Raw genomic sequence first — 27601 nt, 5'->3', positions numbered from 1 at the left:
TATTAACAATCCTGCCGTGCGAGTATAAAGCTGCATATGGCCCGACTGTCATTTTAATGACAGTTCGGGCTGTAACTAAATTCAGTTCGCAAGTTGTGAAGAAAGATATCGCGTGAAGAATAGATCGAAGACAGAATGAGCGCAAAGAGGTCGTTGTGGAAGATATTTTGGATTTGCTTCGCGGTCGCAGTGTTTGGTGTCGTGGCGGGAATCGCTGGATACTATGTTAGCGAAGGAAATAAAACGGAGCCTACAGGTAAGAACGATGGCGGATATGATCGTAAGCAACGAACCAAGGGGAATCACGCATACTGTAAATCCATGGGTGGAAAATAGGTGTATTTATCAGATTACACGAAAACATAACCCATCTGGGTTACATCTCCATAAGTATAGTGGTGTATAATTTGGCTCATTTACACTCAATTTCCTCCCATCCGAAAGATGTGGGGTAGTACAAAGCTACGTAGGCGGAAATGAAATTTCTCTGAAGCCGTGATAAATCCACAGCATAATCACAAAATCGTACGAAGAATGGGTATTGTCAAAAAATATAAAGTTAACCCTACGATGTGCAACTGAAGTCATGTTGTTTTGGATCGAATAAAAGGTTCATATTTGAACCAACCATATCATAGGGTTACCATATTTTGATATCCGTAAGGGAGGGCGATTTTCACAGGCTGAAAAAGTTACTATAGCGGGTGAGAAAACAGGTGTTTTTTAAATTGAACGGCTAATCTCATTGGGTTGACTAGAAGATGGGTAATATTCCCGAAATACCCGTTTATAGCTTACATTAGTGGAGTTGACTAAAAACATAAGGTAGGTTAATTTTTTCAACTTTACTCCCGAAAGACCCGTGTCTCCAGTCAATTCGGCCCACATTTCGCGTAAGTCGTGGTCTTTTTGAGTATTTTACGCTACTAAGACGGACAAATTGCCAAAAATGAAGACATTTGGGCGAAGGAGGGCATTTCTTAATAAAGGTGGACAAATCCTTCGAAAGGAGGACGTATGGCAACCCGACCATATGCCTTCCATATATACTCTTATGACACCATAACGAATGATAATAATAATAATGAAATCAGTCAGGTACAAGTTTTTGCCCATACTAATAATACACCAGAAATGATTGTTTACAGAGGAAGTTTGTTTTGTTCAGTCGCCCCTCCGACCGAGGAGGTTATCGAGGAAGAGGGCGAATACTATATTGGGATATGGAAAAATGATGTTACTGGTCCTGTCAGCCAAGTCAATATGGTGAGTGAGCTGAAATCTGGGGTACCACCTTCAGTGCTTATAACATGTGTTAATGGTAATATAAATGGTCAAAGTTGCACGATAGAGCACCGCAAAGCCATTGAATCTACCCTGCGTATATATTTCAAGCTTATAAAAGGTGCTTAGTAACGCAGTGATTTACTTAGTCGACATGCTCAATAGGGTGGAGTGAAAAATGGAAATTTTTGAATTTCAAAACGGACACTTGATATGTGGTGCCAATTATCAAAAAAATAATTTCTGTAATAATTTTGGGCTCGTGCAACCTCTAGTGGTCGTGCAATTTCACCGAACGAGCCAAATATAGCCAATTTCGCTATATATTGATAAGCGCTTACAATAGAAAGCTGATTTTCGGCTTAAAAGATGCAGAAGCAACAAGTTTCTATCTCACTTCCACAGAACTTTGTGCATATTTATTTCTCTTGCATGCTGAATTTTATGCGGGACAGAGTCATCCGTCAAGCAATCTGAACTATCTTGCTCAATTCTGCATCGAGGTTTATTTCCTGTCATGGTTTGAAATAAAAATGCACAATTGTTGATGGTGGTGCTAAAAGTTTCTACGACATAGTTTGCCGTGTCACAAAGCTTCCTGATACACGAATTCGTAATATTGCACTATCTGCGCAACAACGAAATGCATATTCTGCACATCCGGAAAATGTTTTGCTGGGAATGCTCGGTGATGATGATGAAGACCTCAGAGGACTTGCAATTAACAAGATTACAACTGTGCGCAAATCAAACACAGAATACCAGATTCCAATTGGCGACTTTGAAGAAGGGTATGTTAATGAACCGAAACCTAAAAACAACATTGACACCAGGATCAGATTGTTCAAAATTGCAATTACAAACATCAAGGCCAAATCATTCCACCAAATTGTCAACTTGAATCTAAAAGATATGGAACAGCCACCAGCAATCAAAAACTTGTCAGATCTCGAGCTGGAAAATCTAAGGTCATCACCATTAAGGCTCAATCATCCTTGCCACAACCAGGCAGTGAAAAGACGCGTGAACGTGGTGACCGAAGCATTTGTCAGTAGTTAAACGTAGAGATGGTCTCATCAGACAAAAACTGAAGTTTCGAAAGGTGATGAAATCCTTTAATACGGAACAAGATTTAAAAGTTTGTGTAGACTAATACTGTGGTAGTGAAACCATCTTCGAAATATTTATATTTTCAATATAGAATTGATGTTTTTGTGTAAAGAAAACTTTCAATATGGATTTGCAATTTATGTGCTTTCAATATGGAGTTGTCAGTCATAAGATCAATCACTACACGCCTTTGACAATCCACTGCTTCAGTGCCTATAATTTTACCTAAAAACGGTCCAAAAATCAATAATTTACTTGTAAATTTTTTTCTGTTTATTTTTAAGACAAAGTTCTGTGGAAGTGATATAGAAACTTGATGCTTCTGCATCTTTTAAGCCCAAAATCAGCTTTCTAGTGTAAGCGGTTATCAACATATAGCGATATTATCTATTTTTGGCTCGTTTGCCGGGGGAGATAGTGTAGTGGTTACGATAAGCGCCCAGCACGGTGGAGAACCGGGTTCGATTCCCGTCGGAGGTTTATCTGGGCTCCTCTTCCCCCGCCGTTGCCGTTCTTACGGCGACAAAAAAGCCCAGTAAAAGACCCGACGAAAGAAACTACTCACAAGGAATGGAAAGAACTAGTAGAAAAGTACCCGGCTTCAAAGAAGATCAACATCGAAAAGAACTGTAACATCGGGCACTCTAGGCCGAGGTGGATGTTAGAGTAAAGGATCGCTACTGATGCGTGTCGTTCGACATCCTCCTATCTGTTCATGACATCGCATTGTGTCTTATCGCATTGTACATTGTGTGTGACTTGTTCAGATAAAAATAATAACCCAACAATGTTATGTTATGTTATGTTATGTTTGGTGAAATTGCGCGAACACTAGAGGATGCACGAGCCCAAAATTATCATAGACATTTTTTTTCATATTTGGCACCACATATCAAGTGTCCGTTTGGAAATTCAAAATTTTCGATTTTACACTCCCCCCTGATGCTCAAGCAGATCCTGCCTACTTGCAAGTGGCTATTATGTTTCAAGGCTGCTAAGACTGCTGATTCATAACAATTTTCGGCAAAGTGCGTTCATGTTAGACGTAACAGTATTGATATTGAAAAGGACTTAATAGTTTTGTGATGAATTTGCGTCACATTTTCGATTGAAATTATCTCAAGAATCGCGTGAAATATCCCTTGCGCCACGTTAGCTTGATATGTCTTCGAAAATCGTACCTACTCGTAGTGCCATTAATTAGGGTTACCATATTTGGAATCGGGAAAGGAGGACACTTTTTTTAAATTTTCACAAAAACTGAGAAGGGATAAGGGAGGACAAATCCTTCTAAAGGAGTACGTATGGTAACCCTACAATCCTACATTAATCAGTTGGCGTCAGGAAAATGGACCCGGTAATTTCCTGAGCCATCTCAGGGTATTTGCTATAGAACTTTATAAGCGAACCCAAGACCAAATCTACTATGCTTGAAACTATATATATTTGAAAACTCTTCATTTACTTACTATCTAAATCTACAAATTCCAGTTGAAGTAGTTATTTTGAACACGTCTTAGAAATAGCTACTTTTACTTTTTAATCAAATATAAATTTACGACTTCTACTTCTACTTGAGAGCAACGATCACTACTCTGACCACCTTTAATTCAAAGTTTGCTTCTCGTCACCCACAGATGGGTTACGCGTACCCCGGTCAAAACGCGGGAGGGCTCCACACACGCCTTTACAGCAGAGCATTTATCATCGCCGACAGAGATTTAACATCCCGAGTTTGTTTCGTAAGCATCGACTACGGGATGACTTCGCAGAAGATTAAGCTTCGTGTCATTGACGAATTGAAAACGGAGTTCGGGGACTTGTGAGTGTTTTTAGTGAGAAATATTGGGGTTTTAAGGAGTCAAGATCTTTGGTAACTTCATAGTATGCTATAGTCACAGTGTGTTCACCTGAAACCTTACATAACATTCCTAATCACCTGATCCTTCTTAGGATGATGTGTGTCTTAAATATCACATTGTTGTTGTTGTTTGTGGTATTCATCGTTTTTGTCGACTACTATATGGTTATTTACACCAGCCCGATATTCCTGATTTTGATCCCCTCTCTGGCAATTTGTGACACGGCCCACTAGGCTTTTTTAAGACACCGCTTTCGCGGATGAGATGGCGAGGAATAGCCTAGATAAGCATCCAACACTTAAGAAGGAATTCTGGAGTCGACCTCGGTCGGAATCGAACCCACAACCCACGGGTGTTGTAGCTGTGGTATACCACTACGCTATCTCGCCACCCACCACTAGGGTATCTAGACCGCGGGAGCGTAGAGTCATTGATTTGTGAACAAGACTTTTTATACTCGTGATAATAGGCGACCAATCGAGATTTACAGCCTTCCGCAGTGGAAGATAGCATCGAAACTATAATTCTCGTTGATAAATTAACTCTTATTGCCATAATTTCAGTACTCGAAAGAATAATCTCTCACTGCATGACTCGAATCATTTTAATTGATACTCGTTTCAGATTCCAATACTTGAATCACTGTGCGCAGCCCTAAGCTATTCACCAGAATTATTGTAGGCCTACCATTCCATAGGACCAATCTGTGATTTGATGAGTTGTTTACCTTCCAAAAATATACGTGCCCGCCTCATACATATCAAGCTTATTAAAGATATAGAATTATCCTGAAATAGCATTACAGAATTGATGCACCTTCACTTTTTAGAACAGGAAGCAATGATTCATTTTAAGGTACACGGAGAAGAACGTCGTTTTATCCGGTACTCACACGCATTCGGCCACCGGCGGATATTTCGAATATGCGTTGTATGAAGTCACGTCTAAAGGAACCGTCACTCAGTCGACAGAAGCTTACATAGAGGGAATCGTTCGCAGCATAAGAAACGGTGACCAACGACCCCTTTACACTTACTTTGGAGAACCAAACCGAGTGGTGGTTCTCACAGTTGGCGAACTAGGAAATATTCAACTTTTCAAATTTTTTTCAAATTAGAGGTTGAGAATTACTGGATTCGCAAAACCTTTTGGATATTGAATTTGATTCCTAATTGTAGAAGGTAACACAAAAAAATCAAGTTCAGTTCATATCAATCAGAGATCATTCTCATTAGCATGAGAATGGCAAATAGCTGCATGCCGCGAGCTCGGCTCGTTTCGCACTGTTTATAGTTGTTCTGTGACATTTTCAGGAAAACCAGAATTATTATTAAAATGGTAGCATAGAAATATCTCACAAATTAGATAAGAATTGCAATTACAGCAAATAAACATTCCAGAAATTAGATTAGAATTAGATTACCGACGTTTAGAACATCAATTATCGTTCGTTTTAACAAAAGCGAAATTCGGATCACCCTGGTGCTGTTCAATGATTGCTTTATTAGGAAATAACCAAGGATACCAAAATAGGGTAGGCGTGTCGTAAATCGCAGTAGAAAAAACACAATAATCGTCATCAAATCACTTCCACGTACTGGCCGAACACGGCATATAAGATCCCGTATAATTTTTGGAATGGCCACGAGAGTCATTAGTCATTTTGTGTTAGCCGAAATGGTACACCTTTCGCTTCCAAAGTAGCCACCTCGGATTGATTATTTGAATACTTTTGATACCCGCCTCTCTTTAACTTTCACAAGTAATTAAGTGTAAAGTATATAGGTTAATACTTGCAGGCTACTAATCTAGTATAGCAATGCTGACTAAATAACTTTCACGGCCTCTGCATATTAGTAGCCTATGACATGATATCAAGCAAGACTATATCAGAAACCAGATGTTATCTTGGTCATTACAGCACACAGCAAGATGAGACTGGGAAATATTTACGCAATGGAGGATTTACTGCACGACGCAAACATCAACAGAAGTCCAACCTCTTACCTTCTCAACCCAGAAGAAGAAAGAATCAAGTAACTATATGCATTGTGATTTGTGATGATCTAGTCCTGTTCCACAAATCGGGATATTTACATAGACGACAAGAAGGAATGTAAATTTACATTCGCCCACAAATGCAAGACAGTGACACTGTAATTAGGTGGTACAATGCCTACAATATCTTTCCATGCCTTCGATATCTCTTTAGTCCCGAATTCAAGTTTTGACATCTAATCGTTTTACGTTCTTGTGGCAGATCGTGCCGATAGCCAGTGAAGAAGTTAGCTTATTTTTACTTGTTTTGAGAACTGAGTATATAAATAGTTTGCAGGTCTACTTAAACTACTTTTAGATATAGGATATGCATGAGTGAAATCACATAACATTCCCTATTACTGCTATTTCTATTTGAGTAGCATCGGCCTCCACTCGATCCAGTGTGTGATATTTGGGATTGATATAGTCATGTGGGCCAGGGCTACTCAACTAAAACCGGGTATAGCTTCAGGCCTGCTAGCCAGGTTGAAAGAGTACGCAAGCTCCGACTTGCATAAAGTTTACAACAATCCCTTTCAATCCACGCCGAATTTTCATTGACAGGCGCCACAAATCTGGCAAATGCTTCATAACATAACAGCACATATTTTGCAGATACGATTACGACACAGATCACGAGATGACTCTATTGAGATTTGACGCCGGTAACGGCGGCGGGCTCGGAGTGGTCACTTGGTTTCCTGGTCATCCCACAAGCATGAACAGGTCGAATCTACTTATTAGTTCTGACAACAAAGGCCGCGCTTCTATGTTGTTCGAGAACATGATGAGAAATGAAGGAGAAACCGAGACTGGACAGGTAGGCCTATACTGTACCGGGAGTACCTAACAACATATTTTCGTTTCTAACCTAAAGAACCCTTAACATACAAGCCTTCGGGCGAACCGCAAACTTACGCAGAGCCACAAAAACAAAAACTACCACATTACACGCCCAATGCATTACCATAGAACACTGATGCTCGAGATGAACTGCTGTATAGACTTTGAGTTACAGACCTTCAATATACAATTCACTGATACGGTATATTCATATTGAAATAGACCAAAAGCGAGTTTCGACTTACACTGTCAGTGTTAGTAGTTGCTGACGATTAGCCGTGACGTGTGTGTCAGCCGAACATATTCGGGTTTGTTTGATTATGAATACCGGTACATTATTCAATAGTAAATGAACTGTGCATCAATAGTGTTAAAAGAAACAACATCATGAAAACATAAGTTTCACCCTAAACAAGAAGATTGTAATGAATATTATTGTTGTGTGAGTCAGGACCATGTCTTGACCTCCAATGAACAGCTGGGGTTAGTGTGAACTCGGTCAAGAACCAATATGCTGACGAGCTTTTCTCCAGCATTACATATAATATTCTGTACTAAATCGAATCTGAAATATTGGGGCCATATGCTGCCAACGGACTTGCTAGCCGATATCAGAGTTCAGCAAAATTAAGATGCCGTACAGTCCCTGAAGTTGCCAGCGATGATATCCGAAATATAAAACGACTGTCACCTGTTTCAGGAGAGCTTCGTGGCCGCGTTCGCTTCGTCAAATCTCGGCGACGTATCTCCAAACACAATGGGGCCGAAATGCACTAATAACGGTAAATGAATGACAGCTTGATAACTGAGACAGTGCGTGAGTCAATGTCGTAGAATGGAATACCATCAGCATTTTCTGTATTCAAGATCCGCCGATAACAGATGGATGGCCTACACTCCTATAGAAATGTAACTCCTCATGCTTCTAAAAACGATCTGAGTGCCAATAAAATACATACACTGTGTAACTGCTCATAACGTTAGGAGAGTTATTCGGGCCAATTTGTAAATTGAACTCAAATTCTACAACCAATCTTACGAAATGATGATCCGTTGATGACGGGCGGTGTATAGAAATGAATGACGCAAACGAAGAAACATCCAGAATGCATCAAATACAGTAGGTCGTGAAAATAATGGTCACCTGCGGTTAGGGGGAAAAACTATACAATGAATAGGCAGGGGTCAACAACTAGCGACCATACACGATTGCACAACACATACATCATAATCAAACCAACCCTGTAATAACAGTAAACTGACGGCTACTCTATTAAACTGACGAGACCAATCAACATTTGTAAGGAGAAACCACGGGGCGTTTGATTACTTAATTACAGTAACACTCTGACTCGCCTGAATTTTTCTCTCCAGTCAAGTCGAATATTAGCATCCGACTTTACCGACTACCAATGTGGTTAGTTTACAGTCAACCAGCTATACTGTTTTTGAGTACTAGAGCTGTATAGTTGCCGATTTGAAAACTGAGTAGTTCTACTTCTTCTAATTGTGTATTACAATATGTAGTTGCTGAGCAACTAGAAATCAGGCGTCGTCGTTTGGCGTGAATCGTGATACCGGTGTTCTGTTGTGTGATGTTCTCGCCGCCATTGCTAGCTCAGAGTCATCACAACTAACAATAACGTAGCCATGGGTGAGTTCTGCTGGTCGAAACCCTTCAAATTTCAAACTTGCACTGATTTTGATGTCAACAGCCGATCTGATTCCGATGAAATTAAAATTAATTTGTTGCTTTGGAAGTGAATTTGGCTATAGTTGTGTCTTAGATAGTTTTAATTCTAGTTGCTAGTTTTGAAAATTGAGAGATTGTGGAAACCCGGTAGTTTATAGAAGTCTGATGAGCATTTGTTTTCACGATGTACGACGACTACGATATGGTATCCGAGTATATGGATTTGATACACCTTTTCAGGTCGGGATTGCGATGCCCTGCATTCAACTTGCACCGTACTAAGTCCGGTGGGCGTACCCGTGCAGAGAGCGCAATACTGCATCGCCACAGGCCCTGGAAAGGACATGTTTGAATCTACTGACATTATCGGGACAAGGCAATTCAAAGCAGCCGCCGGGATGTACCACGCGTGAGTTAGGCCATACACGGCCAATTCGTGTGTCTTTAGCCTCGCTTGTTCATAAATTTTCGATTGAGCTAATTTTCAAATGTTCAGACCAGAGAGAGACATAGTCACCGGACCTGTATCGTTCGGGCATCAGTACGTCGACATGTCGCAAGAAGAAGTTACATTGTCAAACGGTACCAAGGTTACAACCTGCAAGCCGGCGCTAGGATACAGGTAAATACAGATAATCTGACGACGATTTCAAGAGAAGAGTTTAAAGTTCGTACATCATAAATATGCATGCGGTATGCCTATAGTTTAGCCGGATGTTCTCACATTTGTAGTAGTTGGTTTCAGACTTGATTAACTAGGTATAATTCTTGTTGTATGATTAATTTATTAGTTTAAATAAAGCGAAATGCCGGTAATCTAATTCTAATCTGATTCGTGCAAAGCAATGTAAATTGAATTGAAAAAAAACTTTAATTAAAATCGAATTTATGGTTTTCCTGTAAATGCTACTTGAGAATTGTATCGTGCGAAACGAGTCGAGCTTACTGTACACTGTACAGACATTTGCTCTTCTTGTTCTTATGAGAATAATTTGATATGAGCGGAACTAATAAACTCTGATGTACGAACTGAACTTGATTTATGTTGAAATTCTTTATAACTCGGAAATAATTTATAATTTCCAAGTTTTTGCGAATTCATCAATTCCAATTCTAACCTTATTTGGAAAAAAGCTGTAGCTATAATTTAAAATCAATTAATCAGACCAGTGGTTCCCTACACGTCTTTAAGGCGACCCATTAAAAATATTTCAGATCAGTAAAATACCGCGACCAAAACAAATATTTGCTATAGGTCACGCAATTTTGACGCTAAATGAGTTTGAGCACCGAGTTTTTGTTTGCGGGGCATGGGCTTTACGTTTTCACATATTGTGATCTAGTCACATTTTCGATTATATTCATTTTTATTTTTTCCTCGTATACAGTGCCTGAGAACAAGTGACCCAATTTAGGACGTGACCCATGCGTAGGAATAGATTGCGACACGATTCTTTCCAAAACTTCTACCCTCATGTCCTAGTTTCGCAGCTGGTTGTACGGATGGTCCTGGCGCGTTGAACTTTAAACAAGGTATCACTGAACCACTGTCTTTCTGGGAGACGGTGACAACTATTCTAGTGCCACTGGTTTGCACTGAGTTGCCGGACGAAGAATTTGCGAACTGCCAAAGTCCGAAGCCAGTTCTGCTCCCGACTGGATGTGAGTATAGTTTGATTAATATCGATATATGTGGGATTGAGAGAGTTTATTCGGCTTCAACATCAAAAGTACAGAAATATACACAGAAAAACCATACCTGAACAACGACAAAATCTCCAAAGCGAATTTAGAAAGTGCACTCTTAACGAAAAATGGCTGTTCAAAAATAACTATTTTTGCCGTATTCCAGCCATTCACTGATGAAATTGTCAGGTTGCCCTTAAAACGCTGCTCACCTAATCTGGTCCAATTCGAACAAGTATGAGCCGCCGGAGAGCCAATTCAATTTTTAATTAATTATCAAAAATTGAAAAAAAAAATCAAAAATTTCTGTGAACCCTTGAAATTGTTGAGTGGTCTTCAAAAACGATGCAAAACAAATTTGACTCAATTCCAACTATAGTAGAAGCTGAGTTACTGCAGTTGAAAGTTCTGTATTTGCAAAAATGGCATTGACGGTGGATAATCCCAGAATAATAAATGAAAAACTGAAATAACTTCGCAGAAATGGTACAAAGAGAAAAGGTTCATAGTTATTTTGTCATTGAAGACATGGATAAACCCTACCAGTGGCATCCGCATATACTGGACGTACAACTGCTGCGCGTCGGGCAGATCTTGATCGCCGCCGTGCCGGGAGAATTTTCAACGATGGCGGGTAGGAGACTTCGTGAAGCGATCAAACAGAGAGCTATCGAATCCGGAATGCCACAGAACACTCGGGTAATCAATTAGTTCAAAGCCTCTGCAAGAGAGCGATTGTCAGTCGCTTTTCCCGGTACATATATGAAGCAGTGCGTCGAGCTCGCCATGCTAACTACAACGTACTCCGTAGTAGCAATCGTGGTCATATCGTCTTAGGGTGTAAATCAGCGGAGTACATGATTTCATTAGTTTACAACTGCTCTAGGCCTTGAAGTCTATACTAGACGTTGGATTGGCCGTAAGAATACATAATATGTATTACATATGGATGTAACCCTACACAACTTTTCAGCAAAACTTGTGCATGGCATATCCAAGTCATTGTGCGTGAGGAATGCTTTTCCAGCACGCATACCTACATGTAAAAACAATCGGCTTATTATCGAAGCATATTCAGAAATGGAAACGACATTGCGCCATGCGCATCCACACTCATATCATGATATACCACGTTCTTTTCATTGGCGAACATTTCTTGGATAATTCGGTTTGTGCAAAAAATTATCGAGATGACAGTTTTCCCGTCGTCGAGAGACGTCGTTTACACTTTCCTTTGTGCCCATTGGAGTCGACTTTTATTAAAATACGCGAACCAAGCCTATGTTACAGAATGTGTTCGTGTACTCTCTAAAACAGGGCTGGCCAACCTTTTTAGCCAAAGGGCCACATTCGATTGACGAACTTTTGGGCGGGGCACTATCCGCGCGAAGCGCGAAAATTTTTTGAAGTTCATAGGTCAATAATATTGTCACTAGACTATATTCCGGGCCTGCTGTATATCGCTGGGCTAAGTTTGCGAGGACTGGGCTATTCGGCGCATGGACATATCGATATCGAAAGCTGCGACGAACATGCGTCAATCATATCGTGCCTAGGTTTCATAGTCGACAGTCTTACTGTGAGCGCAAATGCACGGTCGCATATGTTGAACGACACTTTGTCTCGTAATCGCGAATATAGTTAGACTCAATCTGACACATTAGGTGTTCTTCCATTTTCGAAAATGGGCAACAATATTAAAAACAAGAAATCGAGTGACAACATATTGCGCTAAGCTTGTAGAAAATTTCTAACTTTGATAAATTTATCGCAAATTATTCTGCTTTATTGTAGTGTACGAAGATCTACCAATATGTGAATGGCTGATGGATCTGTCAATGCTTCGGAACTGATATTTTAGTCATCACATCTCAAGTGTTGCGGCCAGACTAATCAAATTTTTGGTTGGCCTTGCAAGTTCACAATCTGTGCAATCCATTTTGATGATATTAGAAATTTCGGAAATTACCTCGCGGGCCACTCAAAACCTTCTCGCGGGCCAGATGTGGCCCGCGGGCCACGGGTTGGCCGGCCCTGCTCTAAAACGAGGACTTTGAGATTAAGCGATCTGTTTGCCTCGATGATTCGAAATTTGCATTTTAAAAATATAATAATAACGTAAATATTCGTTTCGGTGACGTCACAATGGGATACATGGGATGTTGTTATATACGCGAGTTTTTGAAATTATTTATTCGCTGACGACTGTGGGGGTGATAGTGTAGTGGTGAGCGTCGGCGCCATCCAAGCAGGCGGCGCGGGTCCGATTCCCGCCGTCGGGCTCCTGGTCCCCCAGTGACGTTGTTCTTACGGCGACATAAAAGTCCAGCAGCAAAAAAGACCCTATAAAGAAAGGAAAAGAGCAAGAAATAGCCTTTAAAATAGAGCCGACGAAAAAAGAATAGCATCGAAGAATATTGTGACATCGGGCACCAGGTCGAGGTGGATGCCAGTTCAAGAGACCCCGACTGGTTGGTCGTTCGACATCCCCTATCTGTTCATTGCATTGCATTGTGTGTCTTGTATATGTGTGTGTGTCTTGGTCAGATAAAAATATAATCTGTTCATTGATTGATTGATTGCCTATGAAGAATGTCAACTCGAAAAGCTTCGGGTTTTAATATCTTTACGTTGTGAATATATTATTAAACTGAATACTGTACCCCAAAAAGTTTATTCGGAATTACATGCCGGTGACGTCATATTTGCTGCTATACAATCTTCTTTGCCATTCTCTACTAGTTGCTGACGACTAACCTTGATGAATGTCAACCGAAAATATTCGGGTCCGGTTCAATATCGATATATTATTCAATGGTGTGTACTCAACTTCTGTACCTTCAAGTGCTTTTACATCTCTATTATATGCTAAAACAACTAAGAAACTTCATCGCACGATCGGAACATATCTCATAGTACCTCCTAGTATAACGAATCTAACTAAATTCAGGTTGTTGTCGCGGGACTATCCAATGTATATTCACACTACATGGTGACGTTTGAAGAATATCAAGCACAGAGATACGAAGCGGCTTCTACTCTCTTCGGACCGCACACGGCTGAGGCCTACACGCAGAGATTTTCGAACCTTGTCGAGATGATGGTAAAGGGCGAAACGAGTATGTTTATAGCCTATTTGTATCACGGTACATAGTCGTTATTATGGGCGCAAGAATGATATGCTCAACGAATAATCGCGATTCTGATCACTGGCTTGGGTGAAAAAAGTGCGCCCCTAAGTAGACTCGGGGAATTACAATCTTAGCGAAAAGGTTGGTACCAGGGTTACCATATTTAGAGATCCGAAAAACAGGACACTTTCAAAAATTCTGAAAGCTCCCGCATTAAAAAAGAAAAGTGGTGATTTTGAAAAAAAATCGACCGATGGTACTGTGTTGACTAAAAATAAAGGTCATCACTTTGACTCGACTTCCGAATTACCCGTTTTTTTACGATAATGTGTGATGTTGACTAAAAAGTTCATCGCTCTGACTGGACTCCCGAATTACCCGCCGCGCCGTAGTTTTCGTCGACTGTCTTGCCAACAGTGACGTTCGGTTGGTCGAGTTTTTTTATACCATTTTAGTACTTTTTCTAGAAAAGAGGACAAATTCCCCAAATAAGGGAACATTCAGGCGTCCTCCGAGACCACTTTTAATTAATTTAAAAAAAGGTCGTATGGTAACCCTGTGGTACACGAAAACAGAAGCTAACTCAAAATTATATCGCGATCATAACTCCTGCGCGCTTACGTGCACACATAATTTGAATTGAAATGTTGTACTTGATTTTTAACGCGGTATAAGTCAGAGGTAGGTGAAATGTTTCTATTTCCTCATTTTAATTCTACTCTAATTTCCGGTTTTCCCGAAAATGAATTGAATGCTACAGGAGAACAGTATCGCACGACACGTGCCAAGCTTGCAGCACAGGCACATTTGAAATACTCATGTTTATGATAATGAACGCTGGTTAGATATGAACTGAACTTGATTTTAGTTGTATTTTACTCTAATTCGGAATTGAAATCAATTTCCAAGTTTTTTTCGAATTCAGTAATTCTAATTCTAATCTAAATCGAGATTAAACTATGTAGCTATCATTCTGAGTCTCATCTAACTTGGAAAGATGAAAATATTCCAGTTTTTCAACCCAACCCGAAACTTCCATTCTTATACAATTCGCAGTTGATCCCGGAACACCGCCGCCAATTCCAGACGGGGCACCGGAATTTCTGAATAGGCCGATGGCTGACTATGTCCCTCCAGGCCACCAGTACGGAGAACTTATTAACGAAGTCAACGCGACATATTTCACCGGCGAGACGGTCGTGGCTACGTTTTACGGCGCAAACCCGAGGCATAACATCAAGGTCAATGTGAATTCATACATGTAATAGCTACACCATACGTAAAATACGAAAAAAATACGATGCTTTGGATCTACGGACAGTGCGTTTCTGTCTATCGCGAGTGTATCTCCAATTTACCGTGGTATAGGCCCTGCCGTTCGGTGATGGTGTTGAGCTGATTATTATGAATATCTCTCAATTCTACCATTCAGCAGGCTAATTTCTGCAGTTTTTGACTACCTCTTGTGGGTTTTCGAAAGGATGAAAGTATTAACAATATACTAAACTAAAACATGATCAATCGGATTTTGATAATGAGCAAATACAGCCTGGCCTTGCGCCCTAATCCAGGTTGATCGCCTGATTTATAACCAAGCCCGAGACGTTTAGCCTACATGAAATCGACTACCACGCGGTTTTTGCTTAGCTGTTCGATTTCCATTCACATCTCAATTGCATTAATATGGCGAACCCCACAGTCATCGCCTGAGATTTCAATTAATTACAGCCAATCGCAAATACCCTATTGCTAACTTGAATGCCTGCGATTGGTTTACGGGTCGGCCCAGAAGCCCACTATAGTTTTGAGTCAAATTTAGTTGATTAGAAACATCTGTACAATTTTGCTTCAAAGACCAGTTATTCTACTTATAACTAGACCAAACCGCCGCTCCTAGCAAGAAAAATAAACTGAAGTCGTGTCGTCTCGGTGAATTCGAACCTGCGTAAATTTCTGCGTATTTCTTATTTTATTTGCCGGAGCCGTATCATCATCGTCATCTTTTTAGGCTGTGGCTGAGTCGGGTCTTCTTTCTGGCATAGCACAGAGATGTGCATTGTGAATCTTGGTCAGTAACGAATAACTTTTACCTTTTCAAAGTATTCGGGTAGATTTTGTCGACTTAGTCCAGTGATGTTCTTAGATTTCTTTCAATTCTAGCCTACTTGAAGATTCTTTTATGGAAATGTTCCTACTTTTCAATTTCTGTAATTTGAAAAGTATAAAGTCGTTTCGAGATAAGTTTACGTCACTTTTATGCGCGAAATGGAAGAGCCGTCTCAGTAATTTATGAATAAACTTTCGAAGCTGTAGTAGATATTTCATTTTTTATTATATTTTCTTTATTTTTATTGATGTTTATTATTTTCTTAGTTTCATTGAATTATCTGGATTGTAGTACTGTTATATCGCATATCATAGTCAGTTTGTGTTGGTCACGAATTAATAGCTATATCCGAACAGATTTTTTGGGTACAGAACTTTATTATACATTTTAATAACATATTCTTCGGGTTTTGAATATATTTAATATTGAATAGTATATTCATATTGAAATGAACCCGAATATTTTCGGCTGACTCTTGTCAGGGGTGATCGTCAGCAACTAGTAGAGAATAGGAAGGAACACTGTATATCAACAATCGCAACACCAAACGTGACGTCACCAGCATGAAATTTCGAATAAGAGATTACCCCTGACGAATATTCAATTGTATATTGGAGTTCTGTACCTCAAAGAAGCTCTTCGAATATATTTATGTAAAGAATATATTATTAAAATGTATAATAGCCATATCCGATTAACTGCTAAAAGCATACTACCACTCGACGAAATTTAGCTTTTAAAACTACTGGAGTGCCTTTTAGACACTTTATTTTACACTTCAACTCGACGCAAATTTGACACGTCTCGGAAGTTGCTAGCTCAAATCGTAACCGAGACGAAATTGGCGTTACTTCTACATTAGTATCAACGCTGACTATTTTAACAAAACTGCAAGTGTGTCGTTTTAACAGCTGGACAAAACCTATTTGGAAGTTCACCAGAAAACCGGAGACGAGAGTTGGAATCCGGTTTTCCGTGACTCCGACTGGGAGACCAAATTCGTTTGGAAGGACGTAACAAACGGACGTAGTTCAACTGATGAAAATATCATCACGTCCGCCATAGACATGATCGCCGCGGCCTCGGGGTATAGGTTGAACTTGGAAAGGACGCAAGAACTATTCGATGCAGGAAATTTGGAAATACCGAACTTTTCTAGTCACCTCGATAGGAAACAGTGAGTAATTAGTCGACATGCCACTACAAACTTCTGTAATATCATAACTAGGGCACGATATGACCCGAGTACCCGATCTGAATCGAGTTGATTTAGCCGGGTAGTGTAAGATGATTTTGACGAATAAGCTTACTGATGCGCTCTTTTTCAGTAAAGGGTGATGGACACTAGTTTACATTGAAGGCGAAGGCTCTGTTTGTTTATTATAATTTGGAGCGCCTCATTACGCCTCATTACGCTTCATTACGCTTCGCCTCGATGCGCTCGAAAATCGATCTCCGAGCGTTTTTTTCGTGGCGTAGGGAAGCGCACAGCGGCGGCAACTCGGACTCGCGGTCGTAGTCGAATCAGTATATCGCGATGCCGGTATTGATGAGTAGAGACGGAAAGAAAAAACGACTCCTTGGCGTTGACTTTGCTACTTTTGACTGAAACTGAAGAAAAGAAAAGATTGAGGGTTGACCCAATATTGAAGAAAAGAGAAACTTTAGGTAGGTAGACCACTAATGCTTTATATTACTCTTATGAAATGAAGTATTTCCCAGTGCCAATTTTAACCTACTCAGAATCGGTTCGTGTGCTGGAAAAAGTTGTCTGACAGGCCAGATGCGACTCGCGGGTCGTATGTTTGACGACCCTGCTCTAGAACCATCCGTGCAAAAAGCGATATCATTTTTGGCTGATTTCAATTTTTGAAGTTTCACCGGCCCGCCAAATACCTTATAAAATTTTATCGGTCCACTAGGTGAAAATTTAACCACTGCTCAGCACTTATGTGAAGTACCATAAATGCTTTTTTCAACTCATAAATACTATTCAATGGCATAGCCAATTCACAAAACTAATGGTACTGTTAAGTGGGCCAGAGCGAAGCGCGAAAGTTTTCGATAATTGATGATAAAATCGGTCAATATGATCGGGAATTGCATATATATTGCTATCAATTTCTTGTCCTCGCTTCTCACGTAATCAGATTAACCGGTAGAGCCGAGTAAGGTGTCTTGGAAAAGTGTAGGGCCGGTTAGTATGATTCCGTAACAAGTTATTTCGTGACCTCCTGTCTGCTATATCAAAAATATAGAATCGCCCAAACGTAGGCTTCTGAACTGAAAGACGCACACGATTTCAAATTGTTATTTCTTCACTGGAATATAATTTTTCCCTGTCCCGTGAGGTTCAGATTACCTAGGCAGTATTTTGTATATATAACGAAGTCTTCAGTCATCATAAAGGCAGTCCTGTTGGGCCAAGGTTTTCTCGCTGCCGATCGTTCTGACCCACTTCTTGGAGTGTTACATGGCCTAAAACTTGAAATGTCTTGGTGCGTCGTGGCGCGGTAATGGCCAACGCCGATTTGCCCAATGCCTATTTTTATAAATTTTACGCATTTTTTCTTGGGGATGACTACCCAAAAATCTCGATATTTGGCAGCATGAAATCACGCCTAGAGTGAAAAATTTTTGAAAAAGATGCATAATTTTGAAAAAACACTCTATAATTTATGCTAATTCACGAAATAATTTTTTGCCCCGTTGGGGGTTTCACATGCGGCAGTTATGGTCCTGTCTTTACCTAGTGACGATAGCAATCTACTCACTTTCCTGCAATCCTAATTAAAAACTCCAGACTCCAAGCCAAGCAAGTGTATTTTATAAATATAAATTTTATTTGTTGTCATAACTCGATTTCCTAATATTTTCTGGGGGCCGCAAGAAGGCTAACTAGGGGCCGCGGTTGGGAATCATTGCTCTACAGGCATACCTGGAAATCCTATGTTGCCTCTCAGCTGCGCACGTGCGCAAATGCGCCGTGCTGACATGGTCTCTGCGCACACAAAATCTAAGTTGCACACGAAAAATCCGAAGTGATGACCTTTTTTTTAGTCGTTACGCACTGTCGTCCAAGTGTCTGCGCAGTAAGTTGGTGAGTGTGCGCAGACTCGTCAAAAATTAGAGGTAACATTGCCTGGAACATGATTTTTAGTCATGACCGAGTGATGCAATTGGTCACCGTAAATACTATTATTTGTAAAATGAACGAAATTCCAATTTGACTGACCTCGGGTTCTACTGGTTGGAATTGAGTCAAATTTGGTAACGTGACGATTTGACGACTAAGCCGATGAAATTTGAAAAAAAAATTTGTACGCTCCTATTGCTTACATTGAAAAACAGATCATTGATTAGAAACCATTTGATGTATTATTATATTTTTAGGCGAATATCATCGACTTGTTCAAGAGCTTCGGCACAATCATGAAGAAGAAGAATTGAAGAATTTAATAGAATATGGCATTTTCCAAATTGCCTCGGATCAATAGACGAGAAGCATGTCATGTCGCAAGCACCAGCCAACTCTGGCTCATTATTCTTCAACTATAAGAAATATTTTAGTATTGTGCTACTAGCAGTTGCTGATGCTTCATACAAGTTCAGAGTGGTTGACATTGGTGCGTACGGTGCTCAATGCGACAGCTCGATATTTGCGAATTCGGCCTTTGGCAAACATGTTTTGGGAAAGACATTGAGTGTACCCCCAGATAAACCGCTTCCTGGGGAAGTTGCTCCTCTCCCTCATGTTTTCATTGCGGATGAAGCATTCCCTTTGAAACCAATTTGCTAAGGCCTTTTCCTGGTTGTGATCTAGACAACTCAAAAAGAGTATACAATTATCGAATGAAATGCTGGTAATCTAATTCTAATCTAATTTGTAGAAGCTGAAAATTTTCAAGTTGTCGAAGTCTGTTCTTAATGAGAGAACATTGAAACTATTGCCACGTTGGAAGTTTTTAGGCGTCTTGCTGTCAAACACTGTTGTATGCTCCTGTGCAATATCAACTTGCTATTGGTAATTGTATCTACTGTCTCTCACTCTCGCATTAATGTTGAACAGTGGTATCAAAATGACTTGAGTCAATTTAACACATTTTGAGAAAATTGACTTGAAGTAAAGTTTTCATCTTCTTGCAGACATATATTCACCATGATCAACTTTGAATTAGTGAGACAGACATTAGCATGGTTAAGATATTGCCGAAAATTATTGTAAATTTTCAAAAACTGTATTTCTTCAAGTTTTAAAAAATAGATACTTTGATTCCACTGTTACGATATACGAAATTGTTGCTGTATGTGTGGCATTGAGAAAGTTGCCCACATTTATGCAACTCTAGTAGAATGCATGCTGGTCTCCATTTTCATGTTGTATTTCCTATGAAGTAGGCTACTGCACGACCGTACTAATATGAGTTTATCTGATTGTTATACTGTGAGCTGAACGAAAACATTCCGTGTTGTAGAACAGTGGTTCTCAACCGCCGGTCCGCGGACCGGTGCCGGTCCGCGACGACATTCCTGCCGGTCCGTCACGTATATTACAATTATATACCTTAATTTCAAAATGCAATGTTGAACGCTTGTCCATTTATAAAATAAATAAAACATCAAATTTTAAACTGATTCAGAATTTCGCGAGGTGACATTGGGGCTGGAAACATGTTCGATTTGACTTTAAGTTCAAGACTTGTCATTTGACGACATGCGAGCGACAAGTAGGCTACAGAACATATACCAGCTGCCTCATCGTTAAACAGCGCAGTTTGCGCGTTCATTCATTTTCGATTCCTTCATTTTGTGCAGGACCATAACGTGTGCCCCCAAACCGCCCAATTGGAGAGGGTCGAGCTTGAAAAAGGCCCAAAATTATTTTGCAAATGAACATGAGTCATAGCGTATTTTATTGTGAAACTTTTTCCACCATTTATGTATTTATTTTCTCGCTTTTTAGTGTCACTAAATGTCTTGCTTATTTGGTGCCCTTCTCCGAGAAATACGCCTGATTTCTAGAAATAAGCATTTCGGCGTCAGCCATTAGCGCGCCACGACGTACATAATGAAGTTTGGGCTAACATGGGACTCCGAAAGGTGCCATAAATTAGGTAGCGAGAAAGCCGATTGAGTCCTAAATGATCGAAAATTTGCGCGATTAAGCTACATAAACTCTCTGCTTACACTGAGTAGAATGAATGTGGTCACAAGTACAGATGAAAACATCTACCCAACTATAGGGTCTGGGGGCGAAGCCTCCGTTAGGATGGGTTGGTTTACCTGTGGCGGCCCAAGACCAACGTTTTTGGGGTGGGCGGACGAAGTGCTTTTTCGGCCCTGATATGCGGGTGGACCGTATAGCTGCTGTATGGTGTTTTTTTGCGGCACGGATTGTATTCGTAGTTGCCAAAGTAACCGGCGTATGGTGGCAGTGGGCAATGAGCAAGCCGTAGCACGACAGGGTGCTTGGTAGGGATGGTGTGAACGTGAGGTTAACGTTCGCGTTCTGTGTGTGAACCTCGGAACTTTTGAGGTTCACGTTCACAAACGAACCTTGATAGGTTCTGCATTGTGAACCTTTTTCATATATTACAATTTTCGCTTCATTATAACATCTTTGGCTGAAATTTAGTGCATTTCAACTGCGGGCCACTCTATACACAGCGCTGGCAGCATAAAAAAATCAACACTTAACGAGCATGCACCTTGACAACCTCAAAAATGTTACTTGCTTTGTTACAAAAGTTTGCTCGAAATTTGCAGCTTTCCGTTTGTGAATATTTAGGGACTCTCTGTTGTGAGCTTGACCCGCAATCACACAACATCAATAGCTAAATAGGCTACACTACATGTAGGTAGTCACCGAATGATGCTTATTCAACCAATCAATGAAATTTATACCGTTGCCTGATGTAATAAATCTAGCAGGCGTACGGTGTCAATCTTGATTTATTATGTTTATTGTATCATAAAAACCAAATCCGTGCGATCGGAGTGTTACCTACTTCTGTATAACTTGTTAAAGAATCAAGTATATAAACCCATTTTACACTCTGCTCAATATCAACGTAGCAATACTCGGACGCCGAATACATTGTCCGTCTGGCCTAGGCCGTTAATGCGTAAGCTTATATTCCCTTGAAAGTCCTCGTCGAAATTGTTGGCAAAGCGACACTTGATACATTTGGCGATGTTTAAAACGTCGATATGTACTTCAGCATTGTGGCATTTTGTGGCCCGAATCGTCGCTAGGTATCGCGAGGATCACTTCACTGAAATGTAGGGTTTCAATTAGCAATATGACGTCGCGTGGCGTTCGCGTTCACACAGAACTTTTGAAAAACGTTCGCGTTTATACGAACCTGAACCTTTCAGAGGTTCACACCATCCCTAGTGCTTGGTTCGACTCTGAAACGCTTCCACTCTCGATATTGTCAAAGAGAAGAATATTATTCGAGTAGGCGTGGTCGGTTAAATCTACGGCCTTCGCGCGAAAGACTGTAAACGACTCTCGGCGGTAGCACGTTTATCTGGTCAAGGCAATTTTACCTCGACTCAACAGACTCACTACCATAAAATCACATGGATGCCATCATGAAGATAATAAATTACGTTCAAAACCCTCTAAATGTCACTCTCTAGCACCATATATTGCAAAACAAACTGTTGCATACTTTAAATTTTGAATTCATTTCAATTTTAAAAGTTCACCGGTCCGCCAGACATTTTTTGAAGTTTTACCGGTCCGCGAGGTGAAAAAGGTTGAGAACCACTGTTGTAGAATAAATGTATCCCTATTAACCTTTGTCGAGTGATGGACCCTGGTTTACACTGAAGCTGAAAGCTCTTCATATTTTACAAAACTTTCGCCGGACACCAATACTTGATCAGTCGTAAGGGCCTTTTTGCACAGTAAAGACCTTCTGCAGGTTGACACAAATAACAACAGGTTAGAAATGGTTCATGTTATTTACAGGAAAGAAGGCTACTGCATGCCAATATACACAAAGTATAGGGGTGCATCACAATTGAAACATAAAGTAAACAGTCAAAGAAGGGAACTGCATGTTATTTACAGACATTATATTTGCGCATCCCAGTAAAACCATGAAAACTGGCAAGGGATGAGGCTACTACATATTCCATGTCTCCAACTAATCTTCACTTCTATTTTCTGCAACTACTTTCATAATTTCAATTTCCACTTTCAGCCTTTTCTCTGGATTCATACTTCTCCTTCTCCAAGAGCGGTGCAAGCATGCGTGCGAATAAGTCAACTTCGTCTTCTTTCTCATCTACAAAAATTAAACTAGATGCATTCAGGATATTTTTTTCATAAATAAGATTGTAATAATTACCTGCAGTAAGGCGTTCAATCGCAGAAAGAATGATTCGCTCACGATCTGACGACCGTGAGTCTTGTTTGTTTTGCTTTCCTGGAACCAGTTTGCTTAATGGCGTGCTGCAATCACTTGGCAACGGTGGTGCTGGATCTCCAGAATGCAATGGTCCTGTAGAGTGATAGGCACATAATATACATCTATTCTATATACATAACGAAATACAATTTGACAGGGTGTTCACAATTAATATTTGTAACTGAACTGAGCTGCTGGTAACTAAAGTCCTGACCAATGTTCCCTCCAAGCTGCGCAAACGGGCATCGCTGATCCTGATACGGTCTCTGCGCACAGAAAATCTAAGTTGTGCACAAAAAATCCGAAGTGATGACCTTTTTTTGGTATTTACGTACTGTTGTCCAAGGGTATGCGCAGTGAGTTGGTGAGTGTGCGCAGACTCGTCAAAAATTAGAGGGAACATTGGTTTTGACCAACGTCTTTCATGTTACATGAAATTTGAATGTTGTACTAACCTTGATTCTGCAAACCGCCATTCAGAACTTCAGTCAGGGTCAAAGTAACTAGTGGGTCATGTGTATCTAGAGGATCTTGTGTATCCATGGGGTCATGTGTAATGTATCGACGGCATTATGTGTATCCTCCAGGGAATCCTGTTCTTCACTACAATATTCGTCGACGTTTGAATATGTGCTGGAATAAACATATGAATTTGTTTCATGATAGGAAATCGTATCTAATCAGTACCGTAACTAATAGTCATTTACCTTCGGATTTCAACAACTGCATCCAGAAAATCAAACATTGGCATCAGCTGCCACGGCCTGTATTTTGACTTTCCCGAACCAGATCTGGTTTGTTCTTGCATATTCTTTTTCTCCCGTCGATATTTATCACGGAGATAATTCCATTTCTTTTACATTCATCAACTATGAGAAAAAATAAGCAAAGCAATTGGTGAGTAGTTCGAAGTACTGTACTCGTTTTTTTTTATAATTACCTGGAAATTGTACATCCCGGCTCACGCGTTCCCAGCAGTTTGCATAGCCACTTTGTCGCCATACGATTTGTGTGACTTTAAATACAGCGCTGGGAATTGCCTTACCAATTCGATCAGTACCTCCGGATCCATTAATGCAGATTGCAAAATCACAGCCGTAATAGACATCGTGCCGGGAATGTTTTTTGTTAGCGCGCGAACAATCAGCTGATCTCAGTGACGCCTGACTGAGCACAATTTACGCTGCCAGTGTGAACCTCAGGTTCGCTTCACATAGTTTAGCTTAGTTTAGCCTAGCTTAGCTTATTCTCAGTGTACACCGCCCTTAAGGGAAAGGATTTCCCAGTAAGGAATTGATTAAAGAGCCGGTTGATCGCTACGCATAAACTTGATCGAGTTACATTTTTAACCTCATGATTTAACAAACCTGGACAAACTGTAGGCTACAATAGTGTAATTTGGTGTGTAGGCTTGAATTAGGTAACCTAACAATTTTATCAAGTAGCCAGTACGATTTGCACTGCGTGATATTCCTACGCAGAAATATTTCCGATCATGACCGTGACGATTGTCGCATAGGCAATGGCTTCACTCGACAATCGGACAATCAACGAATTATCCACGCACCATTGCAGAGCAAAATATCTTATCTATATTCTATCATCATTGCGTCGCTGTACCGTACTAATTTGGCATGACATTCATTCGGCGATGATGATAATTGTATCTGTTACAATCTCAGAATCCTTCATCGGCAGCCTGCCGTTTCATTCAAAATCCCGACAACTGACAGCCAACAACGGGTTTTCGCACCATGATGCAACATACAACATCTCATGGAGGGGTCAATAACTTTTTTGAAACCAAGAGCTACTTCTTGGATGCTGATTAATGCGATGGGCTACCATTAACTCCCGCCGTGCTCAATTGGATTTCTTCACTGTCAGTGGTTCTCAAACTGGGATGCGTGAAAGCCTCTAAAAGGGGCGCGAAGTTGCGGCCAACTGAAAAAATTTTCGCGCATGACGCGATTCCCCTCCAATCCATAGTTATTCCTCTGTGTATATAGTCCTGATTTCATATTTGAGAATTCTCTCATCAGCAGCCATAACCGTCCATGCCCTCAAACTATCCGTTGCGATCGCTAGCATTCTGGTTGCATTTTGTGATATGACAATAAGGGGGGCGTGAAATTTTTCACTATCATAAAGGTGGTCTGTTGAAAAATAGTTTGAGAACCACTGTTAGACCTTCAGAGCACTGGGCAGGGTTTCCGCCCCTTCCCAAGATCATTAACTCTCACACACCGGGGGCACTGCGCGCCGACGCGCCAATCTCCGCGTCGAGACTCGGAATATTAACTACATTCCCGTTCGGCCGTCCGCGTGGGCGAAGATGAGCAACAACCCGATCGAAAACTGCGTTCGTATTTTTCTTAGGGTCGACTGACCCATGTTCAGCTGCTGCTGTTCAACTGAAACCCTTCTCCGCTTCGACTCTCAAATCTCGCATTTTAATATTTGCTACTGCGACCGCGAACAACTCATTTGGTTCTCGTCGGCTACCCGTATAGCCCGCGGGCACCGCGTTGGTGACCTCTGGATATACCGTTCCCTTTGTGGTCAATTCGGGATACCTTGACATTGCGCGTAAGAATTAATTTATCAACCAGAATGATAGGTTCGATTATAGTTCCACTGTGAAAGGCAGTAAACCTTGATCGGCCGTATCACAGCATACCAAAACACACATAAATGTACGCGCGATCCGTATCATATGATCTGGGATCAAGCATCGATCGCGATCCATACAACCGGCCCTAAGATTGCCGCTTTCGAAATTGCAAGATGAATCTACAAATAGGTGTACTATTCGCGATTATGTTCATTTACGGCCATACAGCGGCTAATTCATTCATAAAAGTGATACAAACTTACCCAAAAACTACTTTCTCCTTTTCAAAATCCAAAGTGTATTTTTTCAACTTTGAAAGTTGACTGAAACCATACCCAATCGAGCAAGCGGTGCTAGCGGACTTGTAAAAAGTTGCAGTACTTCGGTAGCCTACTGACCATTTGTGAAGGGCAGGTATATTCACTCCATGCAATGAGATCGTAATCTATCGCTACTACGCACTTTGCAGACTCGTCCGTGTGAGCGGTGTCGTATAAAAGCCTAGACGTGGGCCGTCCTACAAGTCGGCAGCTACGGAATAAAAACGAAGAAAATTGGCCTGGCCATAGTAGTCGACAAATAACTTGAATAACACAAACAAACAAACACACCTGGACAAGTTAAATTCGAATTGTTTAATTTTGTCTGATTAGAGCGAGATGCGGACAGTATAATTCTAAATTAATCTGTGAAATGTTTCCATTCTCTCATTTTAATTCTAATGTAATTTCTGGTTTCCCTAAAAGTGCTAACGGCAGGACGGTATCGTGCGAAACGAGCCAAGCTCGGTGCGCAGACGTTTGGATATACTGTGTAGCCATCATATAAAATTAATTCAATTCAATCATCGCTACAATTTTCATCATTTCAATACACCCCAAGACTGCGATACAATTAAGGATAGGAAGATGTCGAAACGACTTGGAGTAGTCTTCGAAATCAGACACCCTCATGGCCTTGGCGATGTAAAAGAGGAGGCATGCACACTGAATGAAAGTAAAAGAAGATAATATAAAAGGACAGGTGACAAAAATATGGCATGTGTCGGAAGGCGAGATCGATATGTCAGGAGTCAGGTCGTGGTCCGGTAAACGATGGACTATACAGGATGAATATAGTATAGTATTCTATATAGGCTTAATCAAATTTTGAAAATATGACGATGTTCTATAGTTGTCCGACTCTGACGCTATTTTTTTTCCGCCAGATTTCAAGACGAAATGATCCAAAAAGGCGTTCTAGAACCGTATTCAGCCCCACGGGCAGATTTCGGCACCGCCGAAAGTCACGTTACCGTAGAATGGACGATCCCACAAGAACAAGCGCCAGGAATCTATCGCATCGTATACTTCGGCGACTACTACAGCGCCGGGGAAGTTGTGCCGTTTACGGGATATTCGACAGATTTTCAAGTTGAAAGAGTGTCGTGATACTCGCATTTCCATGCCAGTGACTTCGATTTCGTGATACGATTGTTGATGTGCAATATTCTTTTGCCAATTCTATAAGCTTCTGCTTCTTCAATCACATAAAATACTAATTCACTCTTATTTACGCCTGCAAGATAGGGATCTTTTATTTCGTACTTGGGTGAATGACTGAAACGGTCAGTATAGGGATTCCCTGAGCCCTTCTCATTCTCATGGCGGTCCGTGCAGGTCAAGACACATACTCAACTCATGATTTGTGATGATACGCCCGTCTCGATCATCGTTAGTTTCTGTGCTTAGGTCCGTTGACCACTCGGATTGTGGCTTGTTGTACATTGACGACCGGTCTATGTTACCTGATGTCGTCCGTGAGTTTAAGA

At 40.7% G+C, this 27601-nt stretch overlaps 2 protein-coding genes across 3 annotated transcripts; one reads left to right on the top strand and one right to left on the bottom strand.

Annotated features, from left to right (window-relative positions):
• LOC145454805 (putative neutral ceramidase C) lies at nucleotides 1-27601 on the top strand. The gene is made up of 15 exons (XM_080332793.1): nucleotides 1-256; nucleotides 1169-1266; nucleotides 4032-4216; nucleotides 5112-5266; nucleotides 6178-6292; nucleotides 6912-7116; nucleotides 7840-7921; nucleotides 9073-9241; nucleotides 9329-9454; nucleotides 10316-10494; nucleotides 11045-11217; nucleotides 13469-13637; nucleotides 14706-14890; nucleotides 16668-16933; nucleotides 26999-27601. The coding sequence occupies exons 1-15, from the start codon at nucleotides 136-138 to the stop codon at nucleotides 27219-27221; spliced, it is 2451 nt and encodes an 816-aa protein (XP_080188919.1). The 5' UTR covers nucleotides 1-135; the 3' UTR covers nucleotides 27222-27601.
• On the bottom strand, nucleotides 22783-24441 carry LOC145454835 (uncharacterized). Of its 2 annotated transcripts, XM_080332829.1 has the most exons (5): nucleotides 24118-24441; nucleotides 23885-24046; nucleotides 23633-23810; nucleotides 23118-23270; nucleotides 22783-23054 (listed from the first exon to the last, which is right to left on the bottom strand). In XM_080332829.1, the coding sequence occupies exons 3-5, from the start codon at nucleotides 23718-23720 to the stop codon at nucleotides 22954-22956; spliced, it is 342 nt and encodes a 113-aa protein (XP_080188955.1). In that variant the 5' UTR covers nucleotides 23721-23810; nucleotides 23885-24046; nucleotides 24118-24441; the 3' UTR covers nucleotides 22783-22953. The 2 variants fall into 2 exon arrangements, with proteins under 2 accessions (XP_080188955.1, XP_080188956.1); XM_080332830.1 differs by having other exon boundaries at nucleotides 23885-24441.

This window comes from Botryllus schlosseri, chromosome 13 (assembly GCF_051294905.1).
Source record: "Botryllus schlosseri isolate E-star chromosome 13, Bs_hap1, whole genome shotgun sequence".
Classification (NCBI taxonomy): Eukaryota; Metazoa; Chordata; class Ascidiacea; order Stolidobranchia; family Styelidae; genus Botryllus; species Botryllus schlosseri.
Note: the sequence above shows the minus strand (reverse complement) of the source record. Positions and strands in the feature narration are given on the sequence as shown.

What these genes read in the sequence shown, in the direction of transcription:
- LOC145454805 (XM_080332793.1), top strand. Translation starts at nt 136, where the DNA reads ATGAGCGCAAAGAGGTCGTTGTGGAAGATATTTTGGATTTGCTTCGCG. An exon ending in GCCGCCGGGATGTACCACGC is followed by an intron (nt 9,242 to 9,328) that starts GTGAGTTAGGCC and finishes TCAAATGTTCAG; the next exon opens with ACCAGAGAGAGACATAGTCA. An exon ending in AAGCCGGCGCTAGGATACAG is followed by an intron (nt 9,455 to 10,315) that starts GTAAATACAGAT and finishes CTCATGTCCTAG; the next exon opens with TTTCGCAGCTGGTTGTACGG.
- LOC145454835 (XM_080332830.1), bottom strand. Translation starts at nt 23,720, where the DNA reads ATGGATACACAAGATCCTCTAGATACACATGACCCACTAGTTACTTTG. An exon ending in TGGCGGTTTGCAGAATCAAG is followed by an intron (nt 23,271 to 23,632) that starts GTTAGTACAACA and finishes ATCACTCTACAG; the next exon opens with GACCATTGCATTCTGGAGAT. An exon ending in GATTGAACGCCTTACTGCAG is followed by an intron (nt 23,055 to 23,117) that starts GTAATTATTACA and finishes TAATTTTTGTAG; the next exon opens with ATGAGAAAGAAGACGAAGTT.